The sequence below is a fragment of the Mastigoproctus giganteus genome, chromosome 10 (genome assembly GCF_048544385.1).
Source record: "Mastigoproctus giganteus isolate SK-2022 chromosome 10, ASM4854438v1, whole genome shotgun sequence".
In the NCBI taxonomy this organism is placed as follows: Eukaryota; Metazoa; Arthropoda; class Arachnida; order Uropygi; family Thelyphonidae; genus Mastigoproctus; species Mastigoproctus giganteus.
Window position 1 is genome coordinate 203219978 of NC_143584.1, and position 24950 is coordinate 203244927.

General features: G+C 36.6%; 1 protein-coding gene across 1 annotated transcript in view; it reads left to right on the plus strand.

Moving 5' to 3' along the window:
• btv (dynein cytoplasmic heavy chain beethoven) overlaps positions 1-24950 on the plus strand; it is a 696240-nt gene that overhangs the window by 158490 nt on the left and 512800 nt on the right. Inside the window, exons 14-17 of the mRNA XM_090384033.1 lie at positions 10401-10603; positions 11192-11347; positions 13950-14061; positions 23786-23953. Coding sequence (XP_090240159.1) covers positions 10401-10603; positions 11192-11347; positions 13950-14061; positions 23786-23953 — 639 coding nt within the window. The remainder of the gene's footprint in view (positions 1-10400; positions 10604-11191; positions 11348-13949; positions 14062-23785; positions 23954-24950) is intronic.

Consider the following 24950-nt stretch of genomic DNA (forward strand, 5'->3'; position numbering starts at 1 on the left):
TCGAAAGATCTTCCAAAAAATAAGATTCTAATTGCTTGATTAAGTTTATGCCTTCCTATATGCTTTTTAATTAAAAATTTGGAATTTCAGAATTTTCACCTGTGCTATCATCCTCTGAATTGATTTAATTTATCTACAATGATATTTCTACCAAATCCACTTGCCAGCCTCTTTTTCTACCAGTAATTCTTGAATGTCTTCAGTAGTTATATCATCAAAACCTTCCCCCCTACGCACTCAACAAGTTCTATTACTGCACCGGTTTAACAATATTTCCTGAATGAACTGACTCTGGCCATACTTCCAACACTCATTTGATGTTGACGATTTTACTTCTTTGAGCAATAAAGCTATGATTCCAACACAGTCCATAATTAAAACATGTTTCCATGCCTCCATCACTTTAATAGATTCGAAATCAATTTTTTTCAAAATGCATTGTCTTGATATAATGGCTGAATTAAAGAAGTTCTATTAGGTGATAGGAATATTACTTCAATGTTTGGATGACTTAAATCTTTTGGATAGTCTGCCATGTTATTCAATAGTAATAAAACTTGAAATCTAGATTTTTCCAATTTAAATAGTTTTCCACAGCTGGCACAAAACAGTTTAGAAACCATTTTTTTAAATAAATCAGCAGTTACTCAAGCTTTTTTATTTGCTTTCCAATATACCGGTAAAGCATTTTTTTACACCTTTCATTGCACGAAGATTAGAGGATCGATAAACTAGCATAGGTTTTATCATGTAATCTCCTGATGCATTAAACTCTAGAAGGAAGGGGATGAATCAGATTGTTCCACTTGATACCGATAGTTCAACTGTCGAGGATCCCCCTCAGGTAGCTAACAAACTAAATGAATATTTTGCATCTACATTCACACATGAGGAGTTATTCAGGGAGGGGAATGCCAGAGGTGTATTCAACTCTGGCAGTAAGCTAGATAATCTTGAAATAACTGAGAGTAAAGTGGAGGAGAAATTGTTGAGGATAAACATAAGAAAGGCACCTGGGGGTGGATGGAATCTGTACAGTTATATTAAAGGAAGCAGCAAAGGAAGTAAGCAAACCCTTAGCCATAATTATGAGAGCTTCCCTGGACTCAGGGGAGGTACCCATGGACTGGAGATGTGCAAATGTGACCTCAATTCACAAAGGAGGATCAAAGGCTGACACAAGTAATTATAGACCTGTTAGTTTAACTTCTGTTCCTGGAAAATTAATGGAGGCACTGGTTAAAGAAGCACTGCAGAATCATTTAGACAAGACTTCAGTTATAGCTCGGACACAGCATGGTTTTGTTAAGGGGAAGACTTGTCTGACAAATTTGATTGGATACTATGATGTAGTCACAAAGGAACTGGATGCAAAGAATAACTTTGATATCATATATTTGGGTCTTAGAAAGGCCTTTGATACTGTTGCAAATGGAAGACTGTTGCACAAATTGGAGCAGTGTGGCATTGGAGGCAAATTGCTGCTATGGATAAAGGGATGGTTGAGTGGGAGAAGACAGAAAGTGGTAATCAATGGACATAAGGTATGTTCGTGTCGGACGGCACCTGGGATTTCTCCCATCTCCGCGTGTGATTCGCTGTATCGAGGACAGTACACTGTCAAGCCAGAGACTTGAAAGTGTGTGGGCCGTGTCTGTGCAGTGTGATATGTTGTGCCCATTGTTTATCCGGCTTATTGGCCGCCAGGCCCCTAGTGGGGCCCAACGTTGCCCATACCCTGCCACGTGTAGGCTAGCTGGGTGTATCCAGTATCACAACAAATTGCTCTGGCAGGTCCTGCCACCTAGTTTCCTGGGATTTCAGTGGCTAGGACCTATTAAAAAAAAAAAAAAAAAGCGTTTGACGTTAATACTTAATGGGATTGCTGTTAGGAAATCACTGGTTGGGGTTGAACGCTAAAGAGATGTGTTAAAGGCCAAATAGTTCGGGCAAAATTTTGATGTTATTAAATTTAGACATGTGAGGCTATATGCTACATAAAAGATAATAGTGTTAGTTGTCTTAGAGATTTTCAGGAAACCGGTAGAATTTAGAAGTTGATTAGAATTTGGCGGCATTGTTAAGGGTGTACTTCGGTTGATTTAGTTAGAGAGGGAGGGAGACTGAAGACTGGGGGGAAAACAGATAGAAGAATAGGGACGATAGAGTAGGCATCCCCAAAGAGGTCAGTGGAGATGAGCCCCACCAGGCAAAGTATGGGGGGTAGGCAGGGAGGAGAGGAGACAGAGATCCGTCTCCTCCCTCCCCTGCCTGGGGATGGGGTTTTAAAGGGAACCAGGTTAGAGTACCCAGTTCAGATCGCCGTTGGCAGCAAAGCCTCAGAATGTCTTCGTCGGTGTCATGTCCAAGGAGTGTCGAATCCGGTATGAGGGTTAATCTGCCCATCCCGCTCCGGGGGTGGGATATGTTAGCTGGCAGTGGGGAACCCACCAGGCAAGGGGGTGGGAGAGACACACATTTACTTCATCCATAATCTGCATTCGCACTCTACTTGCATTCTTTTTTTTTTTTTTTTTTTATTTATTTATTTTTTTTTTTATTTATTTTTTTTTTTAAATACTTTTTTCTTATTTTATAATTTTTTTCCAAGTTTTTTTTTTTTTTTTTTATATATATATATATATATTTTTTTTTTTCACTCATTCATCTTTTTCTCACACACCAGGGGGGGATGCAGTGATGTATAGTGTAAATTTTAAATGCTAATTAAAACTAAGGTTAGTGTGTACTTAACTGTAGCATTTATGGTTTGTGTTCTTTTTCTCATATGCTTACACTTTTATTCATTCTTCTAGCTCTCATCTCATTTATTCGACTCTTACTTTCTGCACTGCACTCTCTGTGCACCTCAACTTACTGTTATTCTTCAGTTGTGGTGCAGGCCTAGCCACAAGTTTTTTTTTTTTTTTTTTTGTAGGCCAGGGGAGAATGCAGTGATAGTGTTTATGTGGTTAGTAAATGTTTGTTAGTACAGTATATATAAAGTGATGTAAGTTATTTTTAACTTTGTATTCTTTCGGCCAATTACATTTGCTCTTCCACTCATTCCCATTTACTCTCTCTTTCCCTCATGCTAGGTCACTCTTTCTTTCACCAAAACTGCCATTTATTCCCTTTTACCATAATTCCTAGTTCACCCAGTTCCCAGCCTATTCATTGTCTTTCATTCTCATTCATTCATACTACATTGCATCCCTTTGCTACTAGCCTACTGATATTTTTCAGCTAATCTGCTCCCTGTACATCTCCCTCCCCTACGTGGTTACTTATTTGGCATGGGGCCCCAGGTTCCTACACATGGCAAAGTAATCCTAGGGAGGTTTGTCATGTCAGGTTTCTGTCAGGGTGCAGAATACTGCTATCCTGACAGTTTTTAAGTCATCGTCTGGGCGTGGTGGGAAACTTGGGCAATTTTACTATTGATTATTGTTTAATTGCTGGGGGGCTGAATTGCCATTCTTTGCATTGCTCTGCGCATTTCGAATACTTTCTATGTGAAAGATGTAAAAGCTTTATAATTTTGCTCTTCTATGATGAACAGATGTTCTTTTCCCCTGGGAAGGGGACCAATCTGTGCTATTAGCTCTGTTCTGGGGATGTCATATATTATACATTCATAGAGAATGTGTGCCCAGTCTTCACTTTCGCCACAGGTGCAGTTTGGGTCATCGGTCAGGCCTAAGGAGGTTAGTTTCGCCTTTAGGGAGCCGTGACCTGTCAATATAAATGTTGTAAAAAGTCCAGGGGCATACCACTTAGGTGGCTTTGGGCTAACCATTGACACCAGTGGCAGAAACCGTTTGGTAACCAGACCTCTGGTTTCCTGCTCCCACTTTGTTTGCCATAGCTCGTGGAGCTTTGTGGCTATTCTTTTTCTTTCATCATTGAAGGTGTTGGCTGTGTCAAGGGCTATCCCCAGAAATTCTGTGGGTGGTAATCAATGGACAGTGCTGTTTCTGGACTAATGTTATTAGTGGAGTCCCTCAGGGTTCAGTGGCGCCTCCATAGCCAGGTGGGCAGGAGCAGCAGTGCGCAGCACACGCTTCTTGATTAGACCGGGGTTTGAGCCCGTGATCACCAAATATGGAGGATGCGGAAAGGTCAGGGAATGACCACCGCATATCCCCGGAGCAATATGGCCTTAGTTGCTAATGCTTCTAAAAACCAAATAAACAAACAAACAAACAGGGTTCAGTGTTGGGTCCATTGTTGTTTTCTATATTTATAAATGATATTGCTGATGGTATATCAGGCTTAATGTCCAAGTTTGCAGACGAAACGAAGGTTGGCAGGGTTGTTAGTGACACTAATGACAGTACACTGCTGCAACAGGATCTAGAAAAGTTGAGCAGATGGGCTGAGAGGTGGCAAATGAAGTTTAACATTGACAAATGTAAAATACTACAAATGGGAAGCAGTAATCCCAGAGTAATGTATCAACTCTGGGGTACCACACTGACAGTCGTAGAGAATGAAAAGGACTTGGGGGTATTTGTGCAGGCATATATGAAGTTCTCTGAGCAGTGCAGACGGTCTGCGAGAGCTCATGGTGTCTTGTCGATGATATACAGGAATTTTTCTAGCAGGGATAAGGAGGTGATTATCCCCTTTTATAAGGCAGTGGTCAGGCCACACCTTAAGTACTGTTTACAAGTCTGGAGGCCTCATTTTAAGAAGGATGTGAAGCTGTTGGAACGAGTACAGAGAAGGGCAACAAGATTAGTTAATGGAACAAAGGTTCCAAAGGCTCTTACGAAGAAAGGCTTAAGTTTTGCAAATTACAGTGTCTGGAGACTAGGAGCACCTGTGAGGTGATCTGATTAAGGTGTATAAAGCCTTGAATGGTTTGAGCATGCTCAGTGCGGATGGAATTCTTCCTCTTGCTCAGAATAATCACCTGAGAGGGCATAGATTCAAATTGAGGAAAGACGGTTGTCGGATAGATGTGCGGAAGTTTGCCTTTAGCCAGCAGGTGGCTTTTTTTTTTTTTTTTTTTTTTATGAGAACCCCAAACACGAGAGGTATTAGAACCTGTAGTACTTAGTACCGTGCTTGGGTTGGAGGTTGAGAAGACGAAAGAAGATATTTGTTGACATTGGACTTGAACTTCTGTAGATTGTAATTTTCAGAAAATACGTATGAAGGAAGGTTGTTCCAGAAAACGGCAGTTGAATGAATAAATGAGGAAGATGAAAAGTTGGTTCTGTGGGTTTGAAGTTGGACAGTAAATGGATGTTGGCTGGTGGCGGCACGTGTTCGGACTGTTTTGAAAGAGAGAGCGGGAATTATAGAAGCCAATTCAGAAGAACAGTGCCCATGGAAGTATCTGTAGAAGAGGCATGCAGCAGAAACAGTGCGTCTATGAGAAAGCGAGTGGAGAGACTCTGTTAGAGATGAATCATTAATTAACCTAACTGCCCTCTTCTGAATGGAATCAAGAAACCTGAGAGAGGTTTTGGGGGCACCACCCCAGATGTGGGAAGAATATTCCATGGCAGGGCGGATTTGCGATTTATACAGAGTGAGCAGCTGTTTGGAAGAAAAGTAATGCCGAGAGCGAAAGAGAAAACCAAGTTTTTTAGATGCAGAGGAAGCAATATTTGTAATGTGCTTGTGCCAAGAGAGATTAGAAGTCAGGGTAATCCCCAAAAGAGATATATCATTTTGCCTAGAAATCGGACTGTCACTAAAGATAAGCATAGGAGCAGAAGAATCCTTTTTGCGAGATATAAGACAAGACTGAGTTTTAGAAGGGTTGAAATCAACTAAGTTGTCTTTGCCCCACTGGAACATTACCTGAAGATCGGCATTTAAGGAATTGGTAGCAGATTTTCGAGAAGTTGGAGCTGATTGAGCAGGGAAAGGTTTCTCAAAATGGAAAGTTGAATGCAATGTGCTATCATCGGCAAAACTATGGATAGGATTTCCAGTCAATGGAAGAAGGTCATTGATATACAAGAGGAAAAGAGTGGGGGAAAGAACTGAACCTTGGGGGACACTTGCATTAGTGGAGAAGTTAGAAGACAGAGAGCCATCTACCATCACCCTCAGTGAGCAATCAGAGAGAAAACTGGATAACCAATTACTAAAAACAGTTGGCAAACCATAAGATGGAAGCTTGTTTAGAAGACCTTTATGCCAAACACTATCAAAAGCCTTTGAGATGTCAAGAGCAACTACTTGTGTTTCACTGAACCTTTCCATTGAATTAGTCCATAAATGGGTAACATAAGCCAGAATATCACCAGTGGATCAACACTGACGGAATCCATACTGGCGATCGTTGATCAGACGGAAGGTTTCTAGGTAGTTTAAGAGTTGGCGGTTAATTGATTTCTCCATTACTTTAGGAAGAGTAGAAGCAATTGCAATGGGACGATGATTGGATGGGAGGGATTTGTCACCCTTTTTTAGGAACTGGCTGGATATGAGCAAATTTCCAAGCAGAAGGAAAAACACCTTTGGAATAAGAAAGTGAAAAAAGGCGGCAAAGAATAGGAGTAAGTTCAGGAGCACAAGTTTTGAGAACAAGTGGAGAAATACCATCAGGACCTGGAGCTTTCTTAGCATCAAGATTCATCAAAATCCTTCTGATATCCTTTTGACGGAAGACCACAGGAGGCATTGAATGGAGCGTGTTAGGAATGGTGGGAGGTGTTTTACCAAGTTCATTAATACATGAGCTGGAAGAAAAATGGGATGCTAGCAGGTCAGCTTTATCCTTGGCTGAAGTGACAACAGAACCATCTGGTTTGGACAGAGGTGGGAGCAGAGATGGGCAAAAGTTGCGGCCAATAGCTTTGGCAAGAGACCAGAATGCTCGGCTACCATTAGGGCAAGAAGCAAGTTTTCTACTCTTAGCCTGTTCAAACTCTAGTTTGGACTGATTAATAACTGCTTTACAATTGTTGCGAGCTTTGGTGTAGGCAGAAAATGAAACTGAAGAATTAGAAACAAGCCAATTACAATATGCAACATTCTTCTCTTGGACAGCCTTAGCACATTTATTGGAAAACCAAGGTTTAGATAAATAAAACGAGATTTTAAAGTGGAGTGTGGGATAGAGGATTCCATTCCTGCAAGAATAATTTCACTGACACGATCTGAGCAAACGTTGACATCAGAAGTTTTGAAACAGTAATCAGACCAAGGAAAAGAAGTCTCGCAGGTCATCCCATTTTGCATTCTTGTAATGCCAAACAATACGAGGTTGGGAATAGCCATGAGATAAAGGTTCCCTTGGAGAAGAGACAATCACCAAGTTGTGATCTGAAGTGCCTAAAGGACCTCTCACTTCGACCTTGTACTTAGAAGGGTTGTTTGTGAGAAAAAGATCAAGCGTATTGGCTGTATGATTAGTATTGTCCGGTATTCTTGTAGGTAAATGAACAATCTGTGCTAGATCATTAGTAATTGCAAAAGCCTGAGCATCTCGACCTGCTGGGTCGGTGTGACTAGAAAATGGAAGCCAGCTGGAGTTGTGAACGTTAAAATCACCAAGGAAAATTACCTCACTGTTAAGAAAGTTAGACTGGAGAAAGTCAAGTTGCAAAGAGAGGAAGTCAAAGAGCTCCAAGTGATTAGTGGAGTTGGGAGAACGGTAGAGACAACAGATGAATTTGACACAATGAGGTAGAGAGATTTTAAGCCAGAGAAGATCAAAGAGAGGAGATTCCAAAGTGCCAAGTCTCTGACAGGGAATATCAGAACGGACATATGCACAAGTACCACCTTTGATTCGAAAGGAATTATACAGCAAATAATTTGGACTTCTGAGATGAGAAGTAGTTGAATCAACTGATAACTGAGATTCAGTCAGAAAAAGTACATGGGGTTTGGAAGACTGCAAGTGGAAATGGACATCGTTGAGATTGGAATTAAGACAACGTATATTTGTGAAATGAATTAGGAAGTCCTTGGGAGGTTTAGATCTTTTCGCAGATAAGCTTGCTCTATTATTTTGACAATTCATGGTGTATTCAATAGTAAGAAAAAGTGGGTGGGACATGCTGTATGAAGTAATGAAATTTTTGGATATGGCGTACATGTGGTAAGATTATACCCAGATCCTTGACATAACGTGGCCTCGACAATGCTCCCCGCATACACACTACTCGGACTACCTCCAGTCACTATCTGGCAGAGTAGAGGTAGCAAGGTTATACACTAGCTGATCCGGAAGCCTCCTAGAGAGTTACCAATAGGTTTGGTCCGGTGTACTATCTAGCGGCTGGCTTGCGAACACCGTTTTAGAGCTGTACCCTCGAAATGTAAGGAATATTGGATCTCGCCACGACAGTCATCATAACCTCAAAAATCATCAATCATACTGCATGATGGAAGAGATAGGGAAGGGTTGGCCGGAACTTAGCTCTAGAGACTAAACATGGGTTCCACCACTTCAAGCCTCCAATAAGCGAAGTGGTGGTATTTCACCGGTTGATGAGAGTCATCTACCACCTAGTACTGCCTGGTAACATAGAGGGGCGGCGTTCCTCCATGTAGTGTGGGCACCACACCTCGATCCCTGCTTACGTTGGTTCACACCTGGGTGGTCACCCACCATGTACTTGTGCATGGAGGTTATAACCAGGATTACTAACAGTCCCGCCATCGTGAAGGTGCAAGCAGAGGATTTGGCTGTCACAGACCGTCCAGACTTTGCCGAAATTGGGTCCACTTGACTTGAGTGTCACCCGAATATCAGTTCCATCAGTGTTTTAGACTCCCAGGTAGCAAGAACAGCTTGTCTGGCATATCTGAGAGAATGTCTGTGACAACCTCAAGGGTATGGCTGGAATAAACTTCCATCTGTCGTTGTAGAATTTGATAGCTTAAATAGATTCAAGGCAGAAGTTGACAAACATTTGGAGCAAGGGTATGGGTGAAATAAGGGGTTTTTTTTGGCTGATGCTATATAAACTTGCTTTCTTGCATCATGTGCCCTTGGTAATGCTAAATGCTAATTATTGCACATAACATTACACAATCTTTTGATGCCTTAAAACCTGCTAGAGTTTTCATTTTTTTTAAAATAAATTCTGTTAGGCATTTTTTTCCACCCAAGACCTGTCTCATTGAAAACTTGATGTGGTGTGTATCCACATCCACTTCAATAGTTTTTTTAAATTCCTCTGCATACTTCTTGGCAGCGTCATTATTAGCTGATGCACTTTCTCCTTGAATTCTTATGTTTTGTAATGAAAAGTTGTTTTTAAATCACTCAAACCAACCTTTACTAGCAACAAACTCTGAGTTTATAGAAGATTCTCCATTTTCTTTTAAATAGTTATAAATTTTTAATGCCTTTTGTTTAATTATATTGCCATCTAATGGGATCAATATTTTATTGCTATCATCAATCCAAATGCTGACTATTTTTTGCATTTTCTCTATTATTGGCACTCGGGGATGATCTGGCATATTTGCAGAAATGAAAGCTCCTGCTGCAACAGCAGTTCTAATTTTATGTTTATTTTTCTTTATGGTCTGGATTGTTGCTTCATTTAAATTTAAACTTTTAGCAACATATGATACCTTTCCCCATTTTGTAAGACGATTTGAATTTTAAAATATGGGGATTTCCCAATAATTTTTTTTTCACTTAACGACTAGAGAGTCAACAACAGAGATTCACAAAAAAGAATGGAAATGTTGAAAAATTACATCCAACATAATAGCAGGGTTCCCCACCCCGCACAAAAGCTCAAAAATACTGTGTTATGTGAAGTTTGGCACAATTCTCTAACCATGTTAGAGCAAAACCGTGTTATATAAGTACCATGTTGTGCGAGGATTGCCACAATTTATCAATCGTGTTGGAGCGAAATCGTGTTATAGAAGTACAGTGCTATATGGGGGTTGCTTGTACTTTATTATGCATTTATCTCTCTCTCTCTCTCTCTCTCTCTCTCTCTCTCTCTCTCTCTCTCTCTCTCTCTCTCTCTCTGTCTATTTTGATGTTTCTCCCATTATTTGGATGAAATTAATGTTTTCTTAACATTCATTCTGATTATATTGTTAGGACATTATTAACTATTACTGTGCAATATAACATCACTTATTATTATTATTATTATTAGCCATATGGTGCAAGGAAGCCTAAGGCTTATGCTGCACCAGCCAAAAAAAAAAAAAAAATTATAATGCAAAAATTATTAATTTTTGGCACTGATAAGAATAAATATAGCTCTATGAAAAGTTAAATTTTTAAATTTAACTTTAAATATTACTACAAATGCATTAATGTAATGCCAGTGTAATTTATTTAACAAAATTAACAGCTAATATAATTTATTTAATAAGATTATCAGTCATCTTAAGCAAGAAATATAGTTTAATATAAATCAGTATGATTTTATAATTTTATATATATTTAGATGGAAGTTTTAAAAGCAAATGTGCTTTCTCAACTGGAAAATTTCAACCAAGAAGTTGAAAGATTTTCATTTCGTTGGAATCAAACAAAGCCTAGTGAAGATGCTTTAGAAGGTGACACTGCAGTATTTGAAAATGCTGTTGGTATTGTGAAAGAGAAAAGAAAAGAATTTGCTCTTCTCCTGGAAACAAAAGAAAAGCTTTTGTAAGTTATTTTAATATAAAATTTCTATAAATAATTGCTTTCATTGTTAAATCTGTCTTTTTTTTCCTTCTGACTTTTTCAGCAGTACATTTCTGATTACATAGGGACTTACTACTATCTTCTTTACATAAGGGGATAGATAAGTACAGAGAAAATGGTTATATCTATAAAAATATTTGAATAGAAAATTCTTTCTTCTGTTAATTAAAAAGTGAAAAAATAAACTGATATTAGTGTCACAGTTAAATTGTTTATTGAAAAAAAAAATTTATTGCTATGAAACCTTTCCTCACATTATCCTTGAAAGGTATTCAGAGTGACATAACCCACTGCCTTCATAACCATTTTCTTGAATGGGATTATGGCTGCATCCCACATGCCTATTAAAAGGATTATACATAATTGTGATTATAAGCTCATAAAAACTCTATGCAATTAGAGTATCTTTTCCATTCTCTTTTTCTTCAATAGGTTGCATAAATTCTTAAAAGTTCTTCAATAATATGGCATAATTTAATATGAATGAATAATCACTCTGGAAATGAAATAGTTCAATTATCCTTTTTATGTTTTGTTTTGTTTCATCAGGAGTGATATTAATCATTTTGGTTTAGAAGATCCTGATTTGTCTGTGGTAAAAGAACTGGAAGAAGATTTAAGTAGTCATGAAGAAGTGTGGCTGCTGTTTGAAAATTTTATGAATGATTTGAAGAGTATGTCTGATGAGGAATGGATATTATTCAGGTAAATACAAATAAATCTATTGTTTGTCTAAATGAGTTCATAAATAAAGTATCTATTATTGTATCATTAATTATGTCTTTATGATGGTTTTTTTCAATATTTTTCAATCATGCAAATCATTGATTTTTCCATTACTTGCATGATGCGAATGCTTTCTTAACATCGATCATGATTATGTTTTTCAAATGTTACACAGCATATTTTCATATACAGTTGGTCGTCGACTTACGACCGACTTCCGTTCTGACTGACAGGTCGTAAGTCGATCTGGTCGTATGTCGGCCATATATTTATTAACAGTATTTTTTAACCTTTCTAATCTTTTTATCATCTTTATGATTTATTTTTATAATCTTTTATTTTTCATTTTAAATACAGTAATGTTTTATCTTTTACTTAGCGATACTGAATATACCTTCGTTTCTACGCCTAGGCTATCTTTCTCTCTATGAGGTTAAATTCAAACGTTCTCTACATTTTAATTGGTTTATTATTCATACTGTTTATAAAAAAACAAAACTACAATCTATAATTATATTAGATAATTATAGATTGTATATAGATAATTGTAGATTGAATACATTTTATGCGTATTTCAGTAGAATTTTAATTAATACACCACAAAATTAATGTAAAAATTAATGTAAAAATTAATACAAATGAAATTTACAAAAACAATTTTCAATCTTTGCTTGTGCTGGGTTGTGCATCGTCAGGGCCAAGTTCTTGGGTTGAGGTAGGAGATGTTTATTTATAGAGATATTATGCAAAGAAAATCTTTTTTTAAAAACGCTTAAACCACCCAGTACTAGCCTGAAAATCTTCTGTGTAATCGTCTCCGGCACGTGATTTTAAACTGAAACAAACTTCTAGCCTTTGCTTGCACTGTGTGAAGGCTTATGGGTGTATTTTTTTGTATTAAATCTTCCATCCACATAAACAACAATTTCTCCATTTCATGGATGGGTTCCTGTCGTTGTTTGGTTAAAATTGTAGACTTAATAAGTGCAGAACCTTTCACAGCTTCCCGAATTCTTTCTTTGTCCTTAAGTATCGTCAATACCGTGGAATGTGATAACTTCAAGTCACATGCTATCGTATTCACTTTCTTTCCGCCTTCATACTGCTGGATAATTTTCATTTGACACTCTAAATCAATAGTTTTCCTTGACTTTTTAGCTGGCGTATATGTAGATGAAGTCATTTTCCTTTTACTAAACATTTTATGCGTATTTCAGTAGAATTTTAATTAATACACCACACGCAACAGATGCTTGAAAGCGACTGGATGTATGTGAGAGAGAGTGACTGGGTGTATGTGCCTGGTGCTGTCTTCAGGCTTCCCGTTATCGATGTGCCTCCTCACCTGGGTTGTGGGTGTCACCAGTAGTGATTTCCTGATTTATTATTAATTTATTTATTTATTATTATTTTTTTTGTGGTCGTAAGTGCGGTCGGTCGTAAGTCGCATAGGTCGTAAGTCGACGACCAAGTGTATATAGAATTTGCATTTTTCTCACAATTTAAATTGATAAGAAATGTCTGATTCATCTAGTGCAGCGTTTCCCAAATTTGTTTAGTCACTGAACACTTTTCATCTCACAATATATTTACAGAACACTTGTAAAACACAAGTTTAGCTGGAGCCAAAGAACTGTTTGCTAATATTTTATTACATACGATGTACTGTGCATCAGGAGCATCTTTATTTCCAATGCATATAAAGCCAAAATTCAAATAACTGTCATCATACTTTCGTTTTGGTCTTTTTTTTTTTAGTTGGTTCCTGTTTTTACATTTCGGATTTTTGGGGAACTAAAGGCTGCGATTGTTCATCCTCACTTTGACGTGTGACAATATTGTGTTTGTTTTCATCGACCACAGTTGCAATACTAGAAGTACTTGCTTCTCATTTTAAAGTTCCTTTTTTCAACCACAAATCCATGGTCATTTATTTTAATAATAATATTTCGAAATACTGATAATTATCAAAAGAAATTTATACAAGGAAGTGAGTTTAGTTATGATATCAATTTGCTTCCTGCTCTTCTTCAACCTGTGTATTCCAGGATAAATCACATATGAATGGCATATTAGATCACTACATTGCTTCTTTTTTATAGATGTCATTACCTATACGCATACTTCTCTATGCAAGAACCCGCCAAAATAAAGTGTTCCACGGTCTGTTTGCTTATTAGTCTATGCCAGTATATTTATGACCGAAAAAATTATAATGATACAAGTCTTGTATGCTACAAATATGCAAAATTATTTATTTTAATTATTAATTACGATTTTTCACAGAACACTTGTTCATATCTCACAGAACACTAGTGTTCTACGAAACAGTTTGGGAAACGCTGATCTAGTGATTTAAAAACAGGTTCTGAAAGAACTCAGCATATTTTTGTTTGTTTATGTGTTTGATCCTCCATAACACTAGAAAAATGCTATAATTTTGATAAATAGGAATAAGTAATAAATGTAAATGCTTGGAATATTTTTATAATCTTGGATATTCAGATTACCATGCATTAATTTTGATATAATAAACGTTGTTTATAAAGTGAAAATTGGCTTAAAACTTTTTTGTTTTCAGGAATAAGATTCATACTTTTGAATCTTTTTTAAATATCTGGGTTGAAAAACTGAAAGCTTCTGATCCTACTACTGTGACTTTACGTTTACATAAGGAGATAGATAAATACAGGGTAAATATTTATCTATAAAAATATTTGAATAGAATTCTTCTGTTAATGGAAAAGTGCCAAAAAATAAAATAAACAAATGTCTTGTCTTGTCTTCCTTCACGGATTAGGCGATCCACCTGTTCCGATCTCAAAGAGGTCTACCCATCTTTTCTTTGGTCTTCCTCTGTCTCTTTTTCCTTTTTCTCTATATGTGTAAGCTAATTTAGGGTATTTATTATCTTCCATTCTTTCTACATGTTCTTTCCGTCTTTGTCTATATTCTATAATTTTTTCATTAATTGAGTAAATCTTTAATTCTTTTCTAATATTTACATTTGGTATTTTATCTAATTTTGTACATCCTTTAACATATCTTAAAAATTTCATTTCTGCAGCTTGTATTCTATTAATGTCTCTTTATTTCGGTATCCATGTTTCAGAACCGTAAAGAAGTGTTGGTATTGCCATTACTTTGTAAAATTTCAGTTGTGTTTCTTTCCTTGTTTTCTTAGCCAGAGTTCTTTTATATATATATTTGTAATTATTTTATCATTTTGTAATTATTTTTCTCTTATTATACATTTTTTTGTTGTTTTTACCTTCTGTGGTGTCACTCTGACATAAGTGATGCTGAATTTGAATATGGTGAGTAAAATGTATACACAAAGGACAGAAGGACAGGAGAGGTGGTGGGGGTTATGCTATTAGTTAAGAAGCATATTAAATCTAAGCAGTGCATCTGGTTTACATGGGTTATGAGTGCTATGTTGAGTCAGTTTGGTGTGATATAAGCACTGGGAAAAAAAATTCAAGTGTAGGAGTGTGTTATAGGCCTAATGACTTTGATGAGTATACCAAAGAGCTAGACAGAGAAATAGGGTGGGCCAGCAAATCAGAATGTCTCATAATGGACGATTTTAACTTTCCAGATATTGACTGGAATTTGTAGGTTTGTCATTCAAACAATAGTAAGTCTTTTGTGGAATGAGCAATACCCTTGATCTGGTTATCAACAGTGATTCTTCATGCATTAAGAATCTGCTGGTAAAAGACCCACTGGGTGGCAGCAATCACAGTCTGCTAAATTGGAATTTAATTAAAGATAATTACTGTCGAGGGTAAAGTGAAAGGCTTTTGCTTTCATAAGGTTGACTACAGTGGTCTTAGACAGTTTTTAAATTTTGTGCAGTGGGACCAATCGATAATGTTACCGTCAGCAAATTCTAAATAGTAAGTATTCAGGGAAGTAATCAAAGAAGCAACTAGGCTTTTCATACCAATGGAGAAATACTGTTCAAGGCTTAGACCTAAATATATGTCAGATGAACTATTGAGACACATGATCGAGAAGAAAAGTGCATGGGATGCATATAAATTATCAGGTGACACAGAAGACTATGTCACAGTAGATATAAACTAGTCTATAATCAAGTCACAAAGGAGGTTAGGCAAGCTATTACGGGAAGTCTGGCAAAGAATTCAAAAAATTCTATGCTTATATTAACAGTAGAAGGAAGTAAGGTGTTGAATCACATTGAGCCACTTGATATCAATGGGTTGACTGTTGATGACCCTGCTCAGGTTCATGTATATTGATGAAGGTATATCAAGCTTAATGTCTACATTTGCAGGTGATACAAAGGTTGGTTGAGTGGATAATGACAGTCATAAGGTGAGCTATTGCAACAAGATCTAGGAAATTTGGGTCAATGGGCTGAGAAATGGCAGTTGAAGTTTAATATTTACAAATGCAAGGTACTGCATATGGTTAGCAAAACCCCAGACTAACTTATCAATTGTGTAGTACTACACTCAGGGTAGTGGAGAATGAAAAAGACCCGGGGGGATAATTGTGCAGTCAGACATGAAATTCTCTGAACTGTGCAGACATGCTCTCAGGATAACTCATGGGATTTTGTCAATGATATACAGAAACTTTGCTAGCAGGGATAAGGAGGTGATTATCCTTTTGTATAAGGCTATGCTTAGGCCATATCTTGAGTACTGTATACAGGTTTGGAGGCCTCACTTTAGGAATGATGTAGATTTCCTGGAATGGGTGCAGAGAAGGGCAACCAGACTGGGGAAGGAAACAAAAGGATGCTCTTACCTAGAAAGGTTTCACTTCTGTAAATTGCAGCATCTCGAGACCTGCAGGGAGATCTGATTCAGGTCTTTGAAGCCTTGAATGAATTAAGTAAGCTGAATATTAAAGGCATTCTTCCACTTGCTGAAAGTACACATATGAGGGGGAATAAATTCAAGTTGAGGAAGGATAGTTGCAGGATAAATGTATAGAAATTTACCTTCAGTCAGCAGGTGGTTGACTGTAGGTGTACATCTGTTATGAAAGTGGATGGGTTGAATAAATTCAAGGAACTAGACGAATTCTTGGAGGGTACAGATTTGGGAACTCTGAAGTTTTTTTTTTTTTTTTCTTCTTTTGGCAGATGCTATGAGCTTGCTTTCTTATATCATTCTCCATTACTATCAATCTCTATCTCCTTCATTTTTGTTTCACTTTATATATTTATACATATACTTTGTATATATTTTAAATTGAAATGGGAAAATTACAATTTTATATTTTATTTGCTTCTTCCAAATATATATTTACCTCCTTTAAATATTTACATAAGTTACAAGTATAGATGGCAACTTGTTCTACTGTCCGATTACTCTTTGAACAAGTGCAAATCTTATTACATCCATTCTAAATTTTATCATTCCTTAATTTTAAGCCATGTTCTCTTGTTTTGCTTCATTCTAATAACAGAAAATAGACTTCATCATTAATTTTGCCCAACCATTTTAAGGTCTTAACCTTCAATCAGATCCCTGTGCAGTGCCTATCTAGTTTCCAAGCTCTAGCTTTCAGAACTGCAGTTTCTTCCTTTTGACTCACCAGTTATCTTAGAGTCATCAATTCTGTTTCATTCCCTTATTGAGGGACAATATTCCTTTCCTTTTAGTGTTCATATATTCAGAGAGTTCATTACTGTCTTTGCTTGGGCTTCTGTGCTAAATTCTTTTCATAATCTGCTTTAGCTTGTTTTTTAATTTAATGCAATTGTTGTTTTATAGATATTTCATTACATATGCATTTTTATAACTTCACTTTATCATGTAGTCCATAATGTAAGACATTAATATTTGTGAAGCTTTTAGTATCAGTGATTTGGCATAGATATAGCATCACAAATAGGTCGGTCGAGAGTTAAAGTCACATAGGTTGGCAATTGATAGTTAAATTATTATCGATTATAGCTACTTAAAATTTACACTTAGTAACGCTTTAGCATAATACATATAACTTGAACTTGATAGGAGATACGGAATACACAAAACATAAACTTGGAAGGAGATGCGAAATACATATACTGTAAACTCGATATTAAAATATATATATTTTTTTTCAATAACATAAACATCATAGCATAACTGGTGCATAGTGTTCTGTGGGACAATGCACTTGTCCCACAGAAGCTAGTTGTTGTTGGTGACTCTATTGACTCTGAGAAATATATTGAGCAAAGAGGTAGAATAGGACCAAGGTATGTTTGCCAGGGACAAAAGTTGATGATGTTGTAGAGCAGATATCATCTTTTAAGTGGCGCACTATGGCCATAGTTGCCAATGCGCCTAATAAATACCTAAACCAACAACATCATCTTTTAAGGCAGTGTTTCCCAAACTTTTTTAGTCACGGAACACTTTTCATCTCACAATATATTGACAGAACACTTACGAAACACAAGTTTAGCGGGAGCCAAAGAACTGTTTGTAATATTTTATTACATACGACGCACTGCACATCGTATGTAATAAAATTTAACCCTGTGTTAGGGTTAAATTTGAAAGTATCTGCAATTCTGCCAAGACTTTATAGGAAGGAGTATATGATGAGAACCTTGTAAATCAATTCTGCCCTGGAGAGATTGTGCAAGCTCATGGGGTAGAATTTTATTCAGCGTGGTCTGTGCTGTTAATAGGAGAGACATCTTCTACAGGGATGGGATACGCTTACGAGTAAATAGAAATGATGCAAGAATATTTTCTGATGCTATTGAGGCAGTATTAATTGGTTATTCGGAAAACTGATAGCTTGTGGGTATACACAGACTTATAGCATTAGTAGAGGCATATGATGCAAGAAAGCAAGCATATACAGCATCAGCCAAAAGAAAAAAAAAAAAAAAAACCCATCCTATTTCACCCGTCCATTTATTGCAAATGTTTGTCTAGTTCTGCCTTAAATTTATTCAAGCTACCAATCTCCACAGCAACATATGGAAGTCCATTCCAGCAACCACCCACCTGCTGGCTAAATGCAAACTTCTGCACATCTATTCTGCAATTGTCTTTCCTCAATTTGAATCTATGCCCCCTCAGGTTTGTAATCTGAGCAAGCGGAAGAATCCCATCAGCCTTGAGCCTGCTCAAACCATTCAAGGCCTTTACACCTCAATCAGATCACCTTGCAGGGGCCTTGTCTCCAGATGCTGCAATTTGTAGAACTTAAGCCTTTCTTGGTAAGAGCACCCCTTTGTTCCTCTCACCAATCTTGTTGACCTTCTTTGTACTCATTCTAGCAACTATACATCCTTCCTAAAATGAGGCCTCCAGACCTGTATGCTGTACTCAAAGAGTGGCTTGACCATTGCCTTATACAAAGGGATAGTCACCTCGTTGTCTCTGCTAGCAAAATTCCATATATCATTGGCAAGACTCCATGACCTTCTCTGGCAACCCGTCTGTACTGCTCAGAAAACTTCATTTCTGCCTGCACAATTATCTCCATGTCTTTTTCATTCTGCACCTCCCTGAGTGTAGTACCACACACAATTGGTACATTTCTCAAAGTCTCAAGTCTCAAAGCAATAAAACATCATGAATATAATTATATCAGAGTAATTATTTCAGTCCATATGAAAAAAAATGACTTCTACCGTTGCTGGTAGGAAGTAATTTTTTTATAAATGATGAAAATTATTTAAACATAAAGAGAGAGGGGAAAAAAAAAAAGACATTTAATTGAGACAGCATTCATAATTTACAATGACATAATGTGCCTTCCCTCATTGAGCAGAATCACCATTACTTTTGATACTGTTCTTAAACTTATTCACTCACTTGCATTGACTCATGCATGCTTCACTATAATGAGCCAATATTCTCTGATAAATTTCAGCCTATTTCTTATTTTATACAAATTTCAGCAGGGTTTTATTCCTTCTCTATTCGAAAATCTGATTACAGGTTTGATCTCTACTTTGGTGCATGACTGCAAGGGTGCCAGTAGATGGTGCCATGTTTGTGCACCTAATGTTGCCAGCAAATTATCATCATTCATTTGACACAAGATTATAAGAGTTTTTACATAATATGCATTTTATGTTAGTTTTGCAGGTTTCGTTTTGAATGCCATTTGTGTATATACTACCCTCCAAAAAGTAACTTATCATCTTTTTTTGCATGCCAGTGGATCTTCCCAGCTAAATAAGCGACTCAGACTGGTATATAAGGAAGGCATGTGAGCCACATAAGTTGTTCTCATTGTGCCATGTAGAGCCAAGCTGATTGATTTTGAGAGAAGGGGGTATTATTGTTGGATGTCATGTTGCCCACTTGTTCATTTGTGAAATTGTTGAGCCTTACCTTTGGTGATGTTATTATCAAATGGAAGCACACATAGTGATTTCTTGCTTGCACCGACCAAGTGAAAAGAATTTAATTAGTAAGTGAGAGAGTAAACACAGTAACACATAAAAAACTGACACAAGGCACAGATAGGAGATTCTTGTTTTTTGAGGCGGTTTCCAGGGGTTCCCCCTATCTGGCGGTCTCCAGGGTTTCTCCTATGTACCGAGATATTTAGGAGATAACATATATTAAATTTAGAAAATACAGAACATATATACAGGGTGTCTCAAAAATATTGGTACAAACGTTTAGGGTAGGTAGATAACATCTAAAGGAATGTGAATCGCATTGGAACCCATAACCGGAAACGTTACTGTAAGTCGGTACATGGCACTGTTCATCAGTTCGCGAGAGGGAAAATTTCTGGTTTACTCATTCAAGCAGTAGTTGCCGCACAAAGAGCATGCATCAATATACGAACTGTGAGCTGGCAGACATGCACCTAGTGTATGGATTAGCAGAGGGCAATGGACGAGCCGCTCAACGAATTTATGGAGAATGCTTCCCAGACAGACATGTACTGGACCACCATTTGTTTGCGTGTGTGCATCAAAATTTGTGCGATTATGGGTCATTTAGAGGTAACAGGAGTAGTGCGGGCAGACCATGTTCGACGCGAACTCCTGCCATGGATGAAAGTGTGTTGAATGCCGTCCAGAATAATCCTACTACCAGCACACGTGCTGTTGCCTCTGCCTTAGGAGTGTCTCGTTGCAGTGTACAGCATGTCTGGCACTATGATTCCTTAAGGCACCTCCGTAGCCAGGTGGGAAGGAGCAGCAGTGCATAGCACACGCTTCTTGATTAGACTGGGGTTCGAGCCTGTCACCACCAAATACGGAGGATGCGGGAAGGTCAGGGAATGGCTACCGCATATTCCCGGAGAAATATGGCCTTAGTTGCTAATGCTCCTAAAAACCAAAACAAACAAACGATTCCTTACACCCCTTTCATCTCCAAAGGGTTCAGTTACTGCTCCCCCAAGATCATCCTGCACGTGTGGCTTTTGCGCAGTGGTTTCTCCAAGAAATTGTTCAAGACTTGAATTTTCCAGCCTATGTTTTGGTCACGGATGAGGCTTATTCAATCAGCACAATGCTCATGTGTGGGCTCATGACAACCCACACGGTGTGCGCCCCATGTGGCACAACATCGCTTCGCAATAAATGTGTGAGCAGGTATGGTTGGTGACTGCTTAGTCGGCCCATACCTGTTACCATCCCGCATGAACTGCTCTAAATATTGGATCTTTCTTGAACAAGTTCTACCAGGGTTACTTGACGATGTTCCAGCAAATGTAAGATGCATTTGGTTTCAACATGATGGGGTGCCTGCCCATTATGGAAGGTGTGTTTGTGACCATTTGAACATTTCCTGACACTCTAGACTAATTTCCTGACACTCTAGACTCATAGCACACAGAAAGGCATCCTCCTTGGTTGGATCATGTCCTGTTTTAGAAAGGTCGGCAAACATTTCATTTCACACATTTTTTGAGACTGTGATGCATTGGAGAATCACTCCCTTCGTTTCTTCCCCAAGTCACAGCACTCTCGCTAGTCTGTGATCTTTGCTTCGCAGCTCTAGTCTGGGTCATGATTTCCGTTTAAATACAATTTAATTAACAATGAATTTTAATACAGATTCCTAATACAGTGCTTCGTATTACTCTATCTAGTTTTATTTTATACCTTACACTATCAGTTTGAGATATATTTACGTTAAGCTATTTCTTATCGACTACAATATGGCAGCTAGTTCAGCAATATTGGTGCCAACACCAGGAGTCGTAACTTCCAAAAATCGCTGGTTAAATTCAAAAGAAGAAGCTAACAAATGCTACTAAACCTGTTTAATATCTCTGTAAAACACAATGTACTTTGTTAATTAATGAAAAATGTGGTAAAAATTCAAAATACTTATCCCTTTACAGCAAACAAAAATCCACCGATGATTTTTGTTCCCCTTGCCCACAGAGTAGTAACATACAGAGTGGAGAGTTTTAAACTATATTTGGATAATTTGAAGCCAAGGGGGCATCAAAATTATTTTGAATTATCCAAATTTCAAATTTAATCATTATTTTTTATAGAATAAGAGGCTCAATGTGCAAAAAATAATTCGAAATAACCAAAATTTCAAATTAAGCAATTTCGAATTATCCCAGCTCCACTGTAATTTTTGCTGACACAATGAATAAAGGAACATGCTGTTCTCTGTTAAATACAACATGCTATGGAGTGCCCATGGAATGAACTAGAATGGCTGGTGAGGACCAGATCAACATGTCTCTCATCAGTAACTCAACTGTAGCCTGAATGGAAAACTATTGATAAAATTTTTTTATTATACAATCAGAACTGTCATTATATTATCATCACATGCTATGCCCTTAAATAAAACTTGCTCAGATGTTTCGAACTTATTTACCTAATTTACCTAAACTGTTCTTCTTCCATTCTAGAAATTAAACAAATACTTGTGTACACATGTACGTAAGGGCACACTAAATAGCAATGAAGACAGCAAAGTGTAAGAGTAATTATCCCCCTCTCATTGATGGTTCATTTCATTCACCAGACATTGATTTAGTCTTCCCAGAGATGGAATTAGGAAAGTCTTTTAATATCAGATGAATTTTTTGACATGACTTAAATTGACTTTTTATTTGCGATGGGAAATACAGAGAACTGGAAGATAACTTTTAGTCGTATGGCCTGAGGTTAACTCAAGTAATGAATGAAGCCCAGGAAAAAATTTACGATATGCTTAAAATCACATTTGTGCCTGTAGGGAATGAAAAAGTCAGGAATAAAAATTGTTTTTACTACCAGCAGAATAAAATAAATAAGGTGAAAGTAAAATTCTATAATCATGGATGCATTAATTTTAACAGATAAAATATCAGTATTGCAAAAAAATATATATATATTTTGTCACAATTGAGTACTGTTTGGAACTCATTGGTTTTCAAAGTAGCTAAGCCACTGTAAAGTGGCTTAGCTACTTTGAATTAAGCCATAACCTTATTGCATCTCTAGCAAATGTATAACAGATTTAACTTTCTAGTAATGTCAAATAGCATAAAATTGAAATAGTCAAAAAATGTTGATATAAAACTCTCTTGTAGCAATTCTACAAGAGAGTTTTATACCATCTTCAGGAGGGTCTTACTCTGATATGTTGAGAAAATGGTATGGTGGGGATGGAGTTCTATCACTAGATGGTGATAGTTTGTCTTTGTGAGCTGAATGATCTTTCACTCCCCATAATATAGCTCATTTCTCTGTTATTTTTATGTGCTTCTGAGTAAGATCACATTTTATATCCTTTATGATTTTTGTGTTTTACTGGAATGGTGGTTTTGAAAGAATATTGAATTCTTCAAACATGCCTATGGGGCTGGGAAATTCCATACTGCAATAATTAAAGACAAACACCAGCCAAGGAATTAAAAATTTTTACTATAAAAATAAAATATACAGAAATAAAATATAATGAAATTCTGTGATCAGACACACGGTCGGTGTGGGGAATGCCGACCATGTGTCTGATGGACCACGTGCATGAGTGCCATGGGCCTACTACTTAAGGATGTGTCATTGCAGTAATAGTATACTGTTGAAGAAGGAGACAGCAGCCTCCGAAAGCTTCAGGTTTTATCGCTTTTAATCCAGTTTATTTTAGATAATTTTATTGCTTCGGTATTTTTAACTATATTTTTAACGTTTTTATCGTAGTTTATTTTATCGTAATGTTTTAGTCTTCCGATAGTGTATCACAGTATTTCATAATATTTTATTTCTGTATATTTTATTTTTATAGTAAAAATTTTTAATTCTTTGGCTGGTGTTTGTCTTTAATTATTGCAATATTGAATTCTTCAGGGTCAAAATATTATTCAGTACTTTTACAAAGGGATCTAGAAAAGCTAATTGTTTTTTATATTTTTACTTTTTGAGTTTCCCTAGCTAAATGCTAGTTTTAGAAAGATAGACAAATAATTATAATTTCATTTAACATTAATTATTTTTATATTTAGGAAGTTAATCCACTTTTGAAGTACTGTTCTGGTGATGTTTTTTCACCTCAGAATTGGGCTGAGTTGTTTCGAATTTTGAATATGCCTCCTATTCCTGTTGATAAAATGTTGTTTGGTGAGTTACTAAAAGTTAAAGATAGAATTATACAAAATGAAGAACAATTAAAGGTAAGTAAAATTTTTGCCTTTTTTATTAATAAAGTTATGTAAAACTAGTTCTTAGCATGTCATAGACATTGGATGAAAATATTTTGAATGCTTCACATAATTGTTAGTAATCTGTTATAAAGTGAAATGTTGTTTAGGATTTTACATTTTGGTAATGCTTGTTGGAATTTTATTCATTAATGTAAAACAAAAGATTTTTAGTGAACGGGAAAATCTAATCACAAATCAGTTTTGGAGACTCATGATGTGAAAATACATGCAGTTGTAAAATGCATGACATATATTTTTACATTGCACAATGTATAAGGATTGCTTATATGAAGATCTATAAACAAACATTAAAAACAGCCAGTGATCAAATCTTATTTTATGGGAAATGGAATGGCTATTTTCCAGCCTTTTCTGAAGGGCATGTATTTGGGATCTGTCATGTATATTTTTTGACAAATTTTTTAGCTTTTTAAACACTAGGAGGCTAGTTTACTATATATTACATTCCTGAGTGATGATATTTTTTTGTGGTTTGTTTTCAAAAGAGATCTTTTTCAAATGCAAAGCAACATCCAGTTTTAAACATCATTTTTTAAACTATTTATAAGTCTATAATTTAAAATAATTTAAATTATATTAAATTTAAATTAATATTTAAATTAAATAATCTAATAATTTAAAATAATTAAGTCTATCGTTAGATATCTGGTACTTGTATGTCCTCTGTGCCATCTTGCAAAAAAAAAAAAAAAAGATATTTAATTAGGCCTTTTTGAAGCCTTAAATATCTCACTCAAGTCCCCTTCCTTCTATAATTCTGGTCCTACAAAACTAGAGTCTCTCTCTCTCTCTCTCTCTCTCTCTCTCTCTCTCTCTCTCTCTCTCTCTCTCTCACTCTCACTCTCTCTCTCACACACACACACACACACACACACACACACACACACACACACACACACACACACACACCAAAGCACACAAAAGCAAAAACCTGTAATGCATTTGT